This window comes from Urocampus carinirostris, chromosome 5 (assembly GCF_059441175.1).
Source record: "Urocampus carinirostris isolate Australia breed hairy pipefish chromosome 5, RoL_Ucar_1.0, whole genome shotgun sequence".
Lineage (NCBI taxonomy): Eukaryota > Metazoa > Chordata > Actinopteri > Syngnathiformes > Syngnathidae > Urocampus > Urocampus carinirostris.
Genome location: NC_142353.1, coordinates 11507657 through 11521618, shown reverse-complemented (window position 1 = coordinate 11521618; position 13962 = coordinate 11507657). Strand labels below are relative to the sequence as shown.

General features: G+C 40.0%; 1 protein-coding gene across 1 annotated transcript; it reads left to right on the top strand.

Moving 5' to 3' along the window:
* The first annotated feature begins 344 nt into the window (after positions 1-344).
* Positions 345-11018, top strand: LOC148365225 (uncharacterized). Its single transcript, XM_088334972.1, has 4 exons — positions 345-657; positions 5182-6199; positions 6944-7104; positions 8781-11018. Exons 1-4 carry the CDS (start codon positions 387-389, stop codon positions 9533-9535), a joined length of 2205 nt encoding a protein of 734 aa, XP_088191098.1. The 5' UTR covers positions 345-386; the 3' UTR covers positions 9536-11018.
* The last annotated feature ends 2944 nt before the right edge of the window (positions 11019-13962 follow it).

Genomic DNA, 13962 nt, shown 5'->3' with positions numbered 1-13962 from the left:
GCTGAAGATTTTAAAGGTACTGTACTCCCAAATCTCCCGGTCAAGATTTTCATCACCCCAAAACCTTTAGATTCCCTTGCAAGAGTTAATACACGCCAACCTCGTGGGGTATTAGCACATCCCTTGTTTTTGATCCCCCTTGTGTCCAGCAACTGGGTCTGTCCAACACCTTGTGAGATACATTTTCACTCCTCTTTCTCTAATGCTAACAGGAAGAACCAATATAAAAGTGAAAAAGAGAAAATAGAAAAAGTTTTTTTCGGACGTACCGCCCTTTTATTTACCTACACTCAAGAAAACAGAGTGGCAGTGATGCGTCTGGGACGCTAAATAGTATCTCTGCGTAAAACGAAGAAGAAAACCGCGGAAGTCAGGAAGTTCATCGAATGTTTGTTGCCGCCACGCAACGACAGGTCTCGCAATACACGTGTTATCTGTCAAACTTTGTTTTCAACGTTAAAATGTTAAAACAAATTGTAAGAGAACGACTCATTGCTGCAGCTGACGAAATCTTCGGACTCTTTGAAACAACGATCGCCTCGTACGAAGAAGAAATCGGACGACAACGACGGCAACTGGATGCAGTTTGCAAGAATCAAATAGTCCCCCGGCTCGAAGGTCTGCTCTCAAACGTCACTTCCAACTCTGTTTTATTGAGTAGGTTTTAGCATCAATGAAGGTATTTTGTGCTGCTTTAGTCTATTTCAAAACCAGTGTCATAGCGTCACACGACGGAATGTTTTGCTGTGTTTAACCCAGTGGAAGGCCGTCACGGCTTGCAAAGCCTTCTCTGCTGGCCTAAAAATATCTGAATCGTGATGGTGATTACATTTTGTCAACTGTTAGGAAATTATTATTAAAATGTACCGTTTACCAAATTGTTTGAATTAGTTACCTGACTCCATTAACCAAACATAACCTTCATTCACCTAACAATGCATGCTCGTTTCTTTTTGTGAAAAGACGGACAAGAGACCAGCATTTCCACACGGGGGCAGATTTATTTTCTTAAAGTATTTAACTAAGTGAACTCCATCGAATTAGCCGAATCAGTTGAAAGGCCCACACCTTTTTCCGCAAGCCGGCCCGCCCTTGTGGGCTCCACCTTGTCGCCTCGATGTCTGTCATGGTCAAAACATCCCCGCGCGTTTCCGCGTCATCAGGGCTTTGTTCTCCAAACATCGCCTGCTATCTGCGTCAGAATTCTATTATCAAAATTCCCCAGCCAAAACACTCCGCACTCGGAACGGCGCGACCTGAAGCCCACTCAGTGAATATCTTTTGCATTAAATGTAAGGGATTTTGTTCGATCAAATATAAATTACAGTCAAATGTATAAAATCTGTCACAACGAATACAAATTAAATGAGTCCAAATTGCTTTTCTGCTTCCTTTCCTTGCCTTTCACTGGCTTTGCTGCATGTATATGTGTGCTTTTATATTAAAGCATTTAATTAATCACATTTTCAGCCATGACCTGATTCCAGGGTCTGAAATCGAACCAAAGGCCTCCACAATCAGTTCTGAAAAGCCCTGGATTGTGAAAAAAATTGATGTCCTTTTATGTGTTACAGCTGTAGATGTAGCAAATATTTTATAGATATATAAAAAGTTATTTAGAGTTGGATACAGTCCATCAAACTTCTGAGGTCCCAGGTGTGAAATGCACGGCCCACGACTGGTTTAACCCCACATGTAATATACCACTGTGTTTTAAAGATAATCAATCGGTGCATTGGCTGCTGAGTGTGCCCCCAAAATTTTATTTTTATTTTTAAAGTATGGCTGCAACTAACGATTTTTTTAGCGACGATTCGGTCGATTAGTCTTTCGATTCATTTATAAGTAGGATTTTCTTTAAAACACATACTACATTTCGTCTTATAATCTAATACTGAAGTTCTGAGCAGATAAAAAATATTGCATAAAACAGGGGTGGAGGACACGTGGCTCTTGGCCAATAAGAATGCGGCTCTTTGCCTCATCATATTTTCTATATACTGTGGCTCTTTGCCTCATTTCATGTTTAGTTTTTTTTTGTGTGTATTGAGGGTGGACACTTTCCTTGAAATCAACACAAGAACAATACTTGTTGTATTGTAGGGAGAGGAGTGTGTTATGGGAAATATCTTTTTAATTGTGTGTGTTTGTGTCTGTCTGTCATGGCAGGTCAGTGCCTGGTGTGGCTCTTTGACTCTCACAGTTAAAAATTTCGGCTCTTTGTGTCAAACTTGTTCGCCGCCCCTGGCATAAAAGAAGAGATTATTCTATAATATAAAACAATTAAAAAATCCAAGTGTTTCTCAAATAAACAAACAAAAATATATGCAAATGTGGGCAGCACAGCAGCGCAGTGGTTAGCGCGTGTACGGCACAGTTCTGGGGTCATGAGAGCGAAACTTCCTGTGTGGAGTTTGCATGTTCTCCCCGTGCTTGCTTGGGTTTCTTCCGGGCACTCTGGTTTCCTCCCGCATTCCAAAAACATGCATGTCAGGTTAATTGGCCAGTCCAAATTGTCCCTAGGTGTGAATGAGCGAGTGATTTGTCTCTCTTTGTGTCCTGCGACTGGCTGGCTACCGGTTCAGGGTGTCCCCTGCCCACTGCTCAAAGATAGCTGGGATGGGCTCCAGCACCCCCACGACCCTACTGAGGATAAGCGGTGCAGATAATGGATGGATGGACATGCAAATGTATGCTCCATGGCAACATGGCAGCTGAGTGGTTAGTGCATCTGCGGCACAGTTCTGAGGTCATGGGTTCAAATTCAGCTACCAATCTTCCTGTGCGGAGTTTGCATGTTCTCCCCGTCCTCGTTTAAGTTTCCTCCGGGTACTTTTTTCTCCCACATTCCAAAAACATGCAAATCAGGTTGATTGGCCGGTTTAAATTGTCCCTGGGTGTGAATGAAGGAGTGAGTTGTCTATCCCTGTGTGCTCTGTGTGTCCTGTGACTGGCTGGCAACCAGTTCAGGGTGTCCCCTGCTCATTGCCTGAGGATAACTGGCAAACGCTCAAGCACCCCCACGACCCTACTGAGGATAAGAGGCCTAGATAATGGATGGATGGATGCTCCACACTTGAAAATGTGTAATACACTCTTTTCCTACCATCTTATCCAAAGATCATGTTACATTTAGAATTATCCACCCCAAAAAAAAGAAGAGCAATTAAATTGTATGTGCAGCAACATTTTTAGCCACCCCAAAAAAATTAAAATGTAAACTCACTTTTCAAAATATTATCAACAAATTTGTTTTTTTGTTTGAATATTTCAATATGATAAACATTCTCAATGTGCAAATGATACAATATGCTTAAGAATCTCCCTAGTGTTAAAATTAACATAGTATCATCGTTATTATTCATTTTACTTTAGAGATTTCATTAATTTATTTTCATATTTGTTCTTCGTTTTTCTACAGCACTTTCTGATCCCTTGAAAATAGTTAACTTTGTAGTGTTTGACTGTCTCGTGGTAATTTAACAAAAAAAAAAATGAAAAGAAATGTTATATACATTCACCTAACACGTGAAAGGTCCCCGGTTCGAGACAGTGTGCAAACATTTCTTAGCCAGTAGAGGAATGGGGGCCACCAGGCTGTACTTGCCTGACACACCATAGGAAACTCTCCCTCTACCAAGGAATACACCCACCTACCCAAGATACTTTTATAAAAAGGCTCTTCTGCCGGACAAAAGTTATACTACAACTCTACAACTTCGCAACAAGATCCAATGCACTTATTTGCATTGATTTAACATGATTAGTGGTTCATAAATTGAGCAACACGAAGAATCGCTAATTAGATACCGTATTTTCCGCACTATAGGGCGCACCAGGTTATAGGGCACACCCCCAAAAAATAGATTTTGGTCCTATATCTTCCATAGATAAGGCGCACCGGATTATAAGGCGCTACAATGGGAACGTCGACAAAACAGTCAGATGATTCAGTCAAACTGATTACCCCCTTAACATTCCCAAAGCTTGCAAAGAAGCAAATACGTGTCGTAGACACGTGCGGATGCGGTGTCCGTACGATGTCACTTAAATGCGTCATTTCAAATATAATTCGGAAGTTTGAAGTCTTGGGATTCAAGAAATGCCAAACATTTCTATGTTTCTATTTTCTTTTTCACTCTCAACTTTACTGTGCATATGACAATAAACACTTGGAATTGAGTTTAATTCACTCAACTCATCACAGCAACATCAAGATCGTTCTAAAACAAGATACCGGGAAAATATAAAGCCGCATAACTCACCTCAGTTCTCACGTTCAATAATGATTCGCAATCATGGTCTTCTTACAACCGTGAGTGAAGTAAATCCAGGAGAGTAGAATATTTACAAATACAGACTAATAAAACATGTTTCTTTATGGTGTACTTTAGCAAGCTTGCTACGCCATTGCTAAACTCGGCCAATTGCAGGGTTTGTTTTGGCCATCTAGCCAATCCGAGGCTCCGAATAACTTCAGCCAATAGTGATCGATTCAAATGATGATTGACACATTGGTTAGCCAATGAAACGCCGGTATATAAATCCCAGCATACACCGCGGACTTCCTACGCCATTGCTAAACTCGGCCGATTGCAGGGTTTGTTTTGGCCATCTAGCCAATCCGAGGCTCCGAATAACTTCAGCCAATAGTGATCGATTCAAATGATGATTGACACATTGGTTAGCCAATGAAACGCCGGTATATAAATCCCAGCATACACCGCGGACTTCCTACGCCATTGCTAAACTCGGCCGATTGCAGGGTTTGTTTTGCCCATCTAGCCAATCCGAGGCTCCGAATAACTTCAGCCAATAGTGATCGATTCAAATGATGATTGACACGTTGGTTAGCCAATGAAACGCTGGTATATATATCCCAGCATATACCGCGGACTACTCCACGTTCGGGGTAAAATCGAGTCGGCGGCTGTTGAGTAAGTTGCGAGACCATGCGAATTTAATATTGAGCCATATATAAGGCACACTGTGTTATAAGGCGCATGGTCAGCTTTTGAAAAAAATTAAGACTTTTAGGTGCGCCTTATAGTGCGGAAAATACGGTAATTTAGCTGCCTTCAATTATCGATTTTATCGATGCGTTGTTGCAGCCCCATATTAAAGATTCGTATTGCACCAGTCTATCTTTGGTGTTATCTGAACTGTGTTTGTGTCCTGCAGACATCCGGCCCTTGCAAAATTGTCTCGATGTAGATCCCCCTGAGGACCAAAATGGGAGCTCGAGTTATGAACAGAAGAATCTTCAACCGCCCATCGTCAAAGTAGAAAAAAAGGAGCCACTGTTTACCCTCGTTAAAACGAAAGAAGAGGAGTTTGATTTGAGTTATTTCCCATCGGCTGCGGAGAATGAAAATCACGATGACGACCCACCCGAATCCTCAAAGCTCCATCTTGACAGTCTAAGAGGCGACGGGTCTGAAAGGTCCCCACTAGATGACAACTTGGCTCCTCTTTCAGACAGCAATGACAAAGAAAGCAGCGCTAACAGCGAACGGAAGCTTAAGATGTTGGAAAGCTCCAAAAAGAAGACCACTCCCGGAAAAAACTCCCAAAAGTGTGCCAAACGGGTCGTCCCCTGCTCAGTTTGCGGCGTAAGCTTTGTGAAAAGACATTTGTTGAATCGTATCGGGAAAGAGAAGCGTGATTGCTGCCGAATTTGTCGCAAAGGTTTTCTCCAACGTTGCTCCGTTTGCGGGAAAGCCTTTTCTCACAAGTATATTTTGATCACTCACATGAGAACACATACAGGGGAAAAACCCTTTTCCTGCTCCGTTTGCGGGAAAGCGTTTGCTCAAAAGTCAGTTTTGATCCCACACATGAGAACGCACACGGGGGAGAAACCCTTCTCTTGCTCTTTTTGCGCCCAAGCCTTTGCCCGACGGAGCAATATGATGAGACACATGAGAACGCACACGGGAGAAAAACGATTTTCTTGCTCGTTTTGCAGTCAAGGCTTCACCAGTAAATTTGGTCTGGAACTACATATTATAACACACATGGAAGAAAAACCGTATAGGTGCTTTGTATGTGGGGAAAGGTTTACTCAAAAGTTAATAGTGGTCAAACACATAAAAGCTCACGAAGGGAATAATTCTTTAAATTGTTTGGATTGTGGCGAACATTTAACCAAACATTCTGATCTGTTTCAACACTTGGGAGTACACATCGGAGAAAGGATGTCTTGAGTTTCTCTTTTTCCGGGGGAAAATGTCACTATTTTGCAAGAGCCTAATGAATAAAGTGTCTATTCAAAATCATGGCATTCATTTATGCAATCTAGAGAGGAAATGAGGGTTTATTTGTGCAAAACAGCAAAGGGAGAGGGGAAGGAAGGAAGCAATAGAGACACAGACAGACAGAAAGGTAGAAAAAGATGGATCAAGAGAAGAAAATAATAAGAAAGAGAGAAAGACAAAAATACAGTGATAAATAGAGATGGTCAAAGAGAGAAAACGGGAGAAAAAAGAAAGAGTGAGAAATAGAGCGAGAATGTCAGAGAAAGAAATTGAGAGATGAAAAAATACAGCTACAGCATATAAACATGGCTTGAATTTGGAAATGGCGCCTGGCTTTCGCGACATCCAGTGGACATATTTGAACTGTAGCTGGTGTTTTCCTCACATGCTTCTCGGTGTTGTCTCGCTGGCCGGATTCACACCGTTGGCAGCCCTGATCCGTTCCGTGGGCTGCATGTTTGACACCGGTGCTTTCAACCATCTATGAACCGACTTTCATTGAGTTCCACTTATAAACACAGGGTGACAGTAACGGGTCTTCGGCTTTAAACCTCAACACACATTACTTCAATCGAAGAAGAACACACTGGGCTTTACTATTTCATTTCCGGACAATAATTCCGGGTTTTACATCCGGTACACAGACACCTGACTTGAAATTCTCTTTTTTTCTCGTAAACTCTCTAAAACGTGAAAATGTTGAAAGAATTGGTGAGGAAGCGTCTCGTCGCTGCAGCCGACGAAATTTTCGGACTGTTTGAAAAAACGATCGCCTCGTACGAGGAGGAAATTAAAAGACAGCGAAGGCAACTGGAAGCGGTTTGCAAAAGTCATATTGTGGCTGAAGGTTTGCTTACTAACTCTCTCGTGTGCCACCTATTTATCAAATGTCATAAACTGGAACGATTTTAGCTTCAGAGCTTTGGGGGTGTCGAGCATCTAGATCAGGGCGGGGAAACAACGACCCGCCAAACAAAAATGGTCAAGATACAATCGAGATATAATATATAATAGTAAATATAGTACCAGTTATAAAAACGTTTTATTTTTGTGTGCCAACTTTTTCCCAATTGTCCCTTTGTGTGTCTCCAATAAAAATACTACAAAATTATTACTGAAATAACAAATGTAGTCCCTAAAACAGGGTCGAACATATTATTTTGTCTTCTTTCTGATTAGAAAGAAATGTTATAGAAATGATACTACAGTAATAGTGTGCTACGAAAATATTATTACAGAAATATCAACAGAAATACTACAAAAATACAACTACAGCAATACTACAAAATACTACTGACATACTAACAAAATATACTATGGAAATACTACTGACATACTAACAAAATATACTGTGGAAATACTACAAAAATACTACTGTATAATTACTACAAATTACTTTTAAATAAAAGTGCATTAATACTAAAAAATACTACAGGGATACAACAACAATATGACTGCAGAAATACTGCAAACATACAACTCAAATAATACCACAAAAATACTACAGATATAAATGTCTGGATGAGTGTGTAATGCCCTTGGTTTGTAGGATGAAAATGGTGAAAGTAAGAAAAGAACCGTTTCAAATAAATTCTAAATGCCATCCCAAACCCCCCAAAAGATGTGAAAGGAAGAGTTTATAAGAGCACAACTAAAGATTTCACGTACTTGCATGCGCAACGCGGCATTGTTATTTACTCCACAGGCCAATTACTTATGCTCAGATACAGCCAAGCCCTTATCTCCCTCTTTCCTGCCTTCTGTCTTTGACGCTACCCTCCCCTTGAATACACGACTGGGGGCAGAGCCACTGAAGCAGGAAAAAACGTTAGTACGGAGTAAGCGGTGGCAGCTCTACTAACTCCTGTGTCCCGACATACCTGTGAATCAAGGCCACTGATACTATTGAGATTTTAAAAAGTGTGTTTGTGATTTAAGAGATAGCTTGCGAAGTGTAGTCAACAAGTTTTAGTGACACACGTTAAGGTGGTGACTGATATATTAGCTCTTATCATAACATTAGTTGGTCCATCAGGCTCTAAAACACGAGTACCCACACTTTTCAATTCGTTAGCTCCGTTAAAATGTTTATGCACTTTTAGTTTTGAGTTAATTGAAGTCATGTTTGTTGTATTTACATTTTGGTTTATGTATTTAAAAAAATTATCTAGGAGCTATTTAGTTTTGTATGTATCCTTTAACCGAGTTGCTGCTAAACCTAATTTTATTTTCTGCACTGTTAGATTAGTCATGTTAATTGTGTTGAAATTCTAACGTATTTACTGCTATCAAAGTTTGATTTAATTTCTAACAAATATTGTGTTTCTTTTTACATTATTAAAAATGTCTTGCGCTAACTTTTAAGCGTTTTCAGCAAAAGAATATCTGCTCGAAATATCCGTATCAGCTTCATCTTAATACTAATCGGTATCCGCACTGAAAAACCCATTATCGGTCAATCCTTAGTACATACATCAGCTTATATTTGTCTCATGTTATCTGAACTTTGTTTACATCCTCCAGACCTCCAGCAGCTGCTAGATCAAAAGGAAGAAAATCTTCCCCAACACCAATCCTGCAGTTCCAATTTGGAGCAGCAGGATCTTCAACCTCCTCTCATGAAAAAGGAATTGAAGAATATTAAAGAGGAGGATGAGGAGGAACTCGTTGATGTCTGCAATTTTCCACTCTCTGGCACCTCTTCCGGTAATGAAGACAAGCCAGCCGAGTGGTCTCACCTTTATCCCCACAGTCCTGGTGGAGACAGTTGTGGAGAACCGTCACAGGATAATCTTTTCCCTGCATTGTCACCCACAAACATCGAAGAGAGTGACCTAATTTACTTAAAAGATGACAATCGCTCAAAAAGTTCGAAAAAACAAAGTCAGAGCAATAAGGACCCCTCGCAAACACGGTTTACGTGTCCGATTTGCGATAAAAGTTTCGCTCAGAAATTGGACAGACACATGCGTACGCACACAGGAGAAAGACCTTTTCATTGTTTGACGTGTAACAAGAAATTCTCTCGAAAGGAACATTTGGAAATACACAATCGAACACACACGGGAGAGAAACCTTTCAGTTGCCCAGTTTGTCATAAAAAATTCTCGCACAAGCCTACTATGGAATCACACCTGAGGAGACACACAGGGGAGAAACCGTATGCTTGTCCGTTTTGCGGGAAAGGATTTAATAGAAAACAAGGTATGCTTTTGCATGTGAAAGTACACAGAGGCGATTTTAATTTAAACGTTCCTGCAAATCATGGAGAAGATTAACGGTGCTGTATGGAATTTGGAACTTTTTTACTTGTTGAGGCCATATTCTGGCTTAGAGTCATGATTGCAGCCTTAGCCTGTTGATGGTGTGTGTGCAAGTACGTGCATTTCTTAGATGCACACAGATAAACTCATTTTTACCTTTGAGTTGGTGTTTGGACTGCACTTGAAACAGACTTGTTCTTACTTTCATCATTTTTTCATGCTACACTTACAAAAACTGTGGTACCAAGATAAAGTCACTTTCTAACAAAAAACCTCTACAGTAATTTTTTTGTGTGAAAACAATCCTTTCAAAGTCAAGTTATAAACACGGTTCGTACAGGTGCTTGAAACCATCGAAACTGCTTTAATTGTGATGTTGTGTTTTCAAGGTTTGAAAAGTGCTAGTATTTCAGATGAAGTGCTTGTAAATGCTTATAATTGTTGCCATGTTTCCTATGTTAGGTATTCAAATAAGGTCAAGTCATTTAGATTTGTACAGCCCTTAATCACAAAGAGTCTCAGGTCTTTAAACTTATTTTATGATTCCAAAAAAGGATTGGGGCTAGAATTAGACACAAAGGTTTAGGCTCCTTATTAGGGTATTAAACTGAATTAAGGGTTCTGAAAAAGGGTAGTGGCCAGGGATACAGCTAGAGTTATGTGTAGGAACTAGGTTTGAGCTCCATATTAGGTTTCTGAATTGAATGGTGGCTTCCAAAATACCTTTAGAGCTAAAGTTACGGTTTGAAATAAGGTTAGGGCTAGGGTTAAGTGTGGGTTTAGGGCTAGGAACTAGGGTATGACATCCATGTTAGGGTTCTAAACGGAATCTAGGGTCCCAAAATACGTTTAGAGCTAGGGTCAGGTGTACGGCTAGGGATAGGAGCTAAGGTTGGGTTGTAAGTAAGGGCTTTAAACAGATATTAGGGATTCAAAATTAGGTTGGGGGGTGTAGTTAGGTTTGCAAACTAAGGTTTAGGTTCCCGTTCTTTTGATGGTCACTGGATTTCTTTTAATGGTACTGGGAAAATGGCTTTAAAAGTCTTTTAACAGTTCTTGAATTTGCCCATAGGAAAGATGTACAAACCCTGTATAAACACAAAGGAAAAATAAAACATGATGGAAATGTCAAATATGGTACATGCAGGTCGATTTTAAAAAGAAAAAGGATAAAATAAATACATAGAATAACTATTTATTGCTAACCTTGCTGTATTCAACTTTGTTGTGCCGTGTTGTGGCTATGTCAACTTTTTATTCTATAGCATGTTCAAAACAATGTTGTGGTGCACTACAATTTTAATCCTTACAAAATTTTGGTTTCAAGCAACACAAGTTGAATGTTTTGGTGATCTAGTACTGTTTTTTTCGTGTTTTCTGCTGAAATGTAAATAAAAGAAAATTTCTGACGGTGTATATGTTTTTTTTTTCAGTTTATTGTCTAACAATACTATTGTTCCATTTTTCATTCTTTATTGTTGCATATATATGGATGTACTTTTGGCTGTACAATCAATAAAGATTTCTTGAATCATGAGGGATTCCTGTGGTGTGTCTTGGGAAACTACAGCTTGGCAGTGCCCCTCTAGATGCTCTTTATTTTTTATTTGGTTGAGTCGGGGTTTGCTTCACCACTTGAAACACTGGTTTATGTGGTTACCAATAGCAGGACAAGACTCCTGATCTGATTCAGATATAGCGCTTTCATCATCTGGTTAACATACTCACCGAGCGACTGTTCAGTAATGTACTTCAAAAATTGGACACGGAAAATGAGGAAAACAACAAAACCGACAAATACTCATCATTTGAAAATGAAAAAAAGTAAAAACTTAAAGCCCCAGTGTTTAATATTTGACCACTAGATAGCACTCTGTTGCGAGTGCCAGTACCACATAGCGCTGGATGCCGGACAAACATGGAGGCGACCTAAATGCGGATTCGACTGTGTAAAAGAAAAATGAATTTTTCAACCGATGATTTTTTTTTAAATAACATTGGTATAATAAGTCATGTATTTTTTCCTGATATTCAAAATAATGTTTTTTGTTTTTTTTACTGAATAAAGGTTTTTTTGTACTACTAAGAGACACTAATTATTGCTCACTGCCCCTATGACCCTAGTGGTTTATGAATCCAACCAACTTTTTGATAGTAGTCCTGATAGTCTGTTGGTCACAGCCATGCAACTTAGGAGGATAGCATTTTTTTTTTTGTTTCGTATTTATTAAAAATCCTAAGATTGGTTTCCACTGTTATCTGTCACGGACCAGGAACGGAGAGGGGACCCAATTGCGTTTGTTTACTCAGCTTTATTTAGAAGGAGGAAAGGACTTGCACCCACGATCCGATGATCGTCGGTCACGGGTAACAGATAGCTCGGAACGCGGAACTGGCACTTCCGTCCAAAGCGAAGGCAGTGTCGAGAGCGAGAAAAAAACGGTCGATGGCCGGGACGGAGGAGCAAAAACATAAACGGGTCCAGAGAAGAGGTCGGAATCAGACGGAAAACAGGGCAGGATAGAATCAGGAGTCACAAAAGCTTGCCTAGCGTGTAGCGTAGGTTCGCAGATGATCCGACAAATGATGACAGGAAGGCGGGGGTTTAAAAAAGAGTAAGCAGCCAATCAGCGTCTGCGGATGTTGGCGCCAACGGAGCAGACTCAGGTGCCTCGCATCAGTAATCATGACAGTTATCATGTTTTTTGCTTCTCCATTTAGGATCACTGCAAGTCCTGGGAAACAAAGCAAGTAAATATAGAATAAAAATTCTGTAGTATGGCGCTGACTTGCAAAGTATTTACAAGCAAACGGGGTCCTGAACCAAATGAATAAAGAGAAAAGCATTGTGGGAGGTTGTTTGGACAATATAATATTGGCATGTATTTAATTCCGTGATCCAAACCAACAGCAGACCAGCATTTATTAAGAGTACCTGGCTGCAGACTGCACAGTCATGCACCAAACCGACTGTACTGTCCTGCACCTACATTGTCAGACCCGGAAATCATGTAATACATTCCGAAATAAAATCACAAGGGCACTTTCAACGAATTCAATTCACGTTTATTTGTACTACACTAATCACAGAAAGTCTCAAAGAGCTGTACAGACTACCATTACACCATTCCCTGAATTGTAACCATACAACACGTACGTACCATACACACATTATGGGACGTCTTTTGTCTTTGAGACAAATGGTAAAACCAAAAGAAAGAGAATCTATTTTTTAAGCATTCTCTTAAATTTTATAATGATTCGTAATATAATGCATCAAAGAAAGTGAGCCATTTGAGAGCCGTCTCTCTTTAAAGAGTTGAGCCGAAAAAGCCGGTTCTCTAAAAAGAGACGGACTTCCTTTCACTACACAACTACCACGGAATGATGCATGATGGGAAATCCCCAGGCGGCAGACGCATACGCACAGTAGCATCAAACTGCTCGCTTTGTTTGCAACGAAAAAAACGATACAGAGATAGAGGCTACCGCGGCGAACTCGTTAGACTTGATTGATTTGCAGTTTCGTGATAGTCGGTGTTTACCGGGTGGTACCCATAATCGACAAATTTGCGTTTTTTCCGTACGGATTTTCTTGTACGTCGTACACGTCTGAAAATGCATAATGAACGTACTTTGGATGGCAAAAACGTACAGGTTGCCGTAAAGTTTGCTGTCAGGCTACTCGCTGTGGCTGTTTCTGTTTGTATTAGTCAACAGTGTTATCTACTGGTCAAATATTAAACACGACCGTTCAGTTCAAAAAAAAAATTCTACCGTTTTTTTTTAAATTAAAACAAAAAATCTTGACTCGAGGCTAGTTATTGAGGTTCTGAAGAGCGTTCCAAGAATAAACCAGAGTACATTTGAATAAACCGCCGCTCCAACGATCAAATTAGATAGCATAGCATTATTCACGATGCATTGAATCTTGAGAGTTTTTGTTTTATTATTTTTATTGAAAAGTATCAGGTTTGTTTTTACCTTTATCAAATGTATTTAGCGGTTTTAATTACTCCTACTGTATTATAAACCAGTGTAGGGCTGTGAGGGCCTACAAGGTCTTGTCTGTTGATGGGAAAAAACATCCGAAATATTGATGTTGATTTTATTTCATTCATGAATACTTATTAAATAATACCAAATTGCCTATCAGCTTCCTTTTATTACTTTTCACCGGTTACGCTGCTTCTGGATGTCTTCTTTCACGTTTAAGCGTCTAACCCACAGGTGTAAAACATGCGGCCTGCGGCCCAGACCAGTCCTGCTAAGGGTTTTAATTCGGCCCGAGAGACATTGCCTGAAAAAAAAGCATGAAATAAAATTGAGCTGCAGTTATAAATATGTTCACTTGATGTCCCCACATTCAGGCGCCTCTCGACTTGGAACAACTGGAACTGTATTTCTTTCTCTCTCTCTTTCTCTCCCTCTCTTCTTTTTCT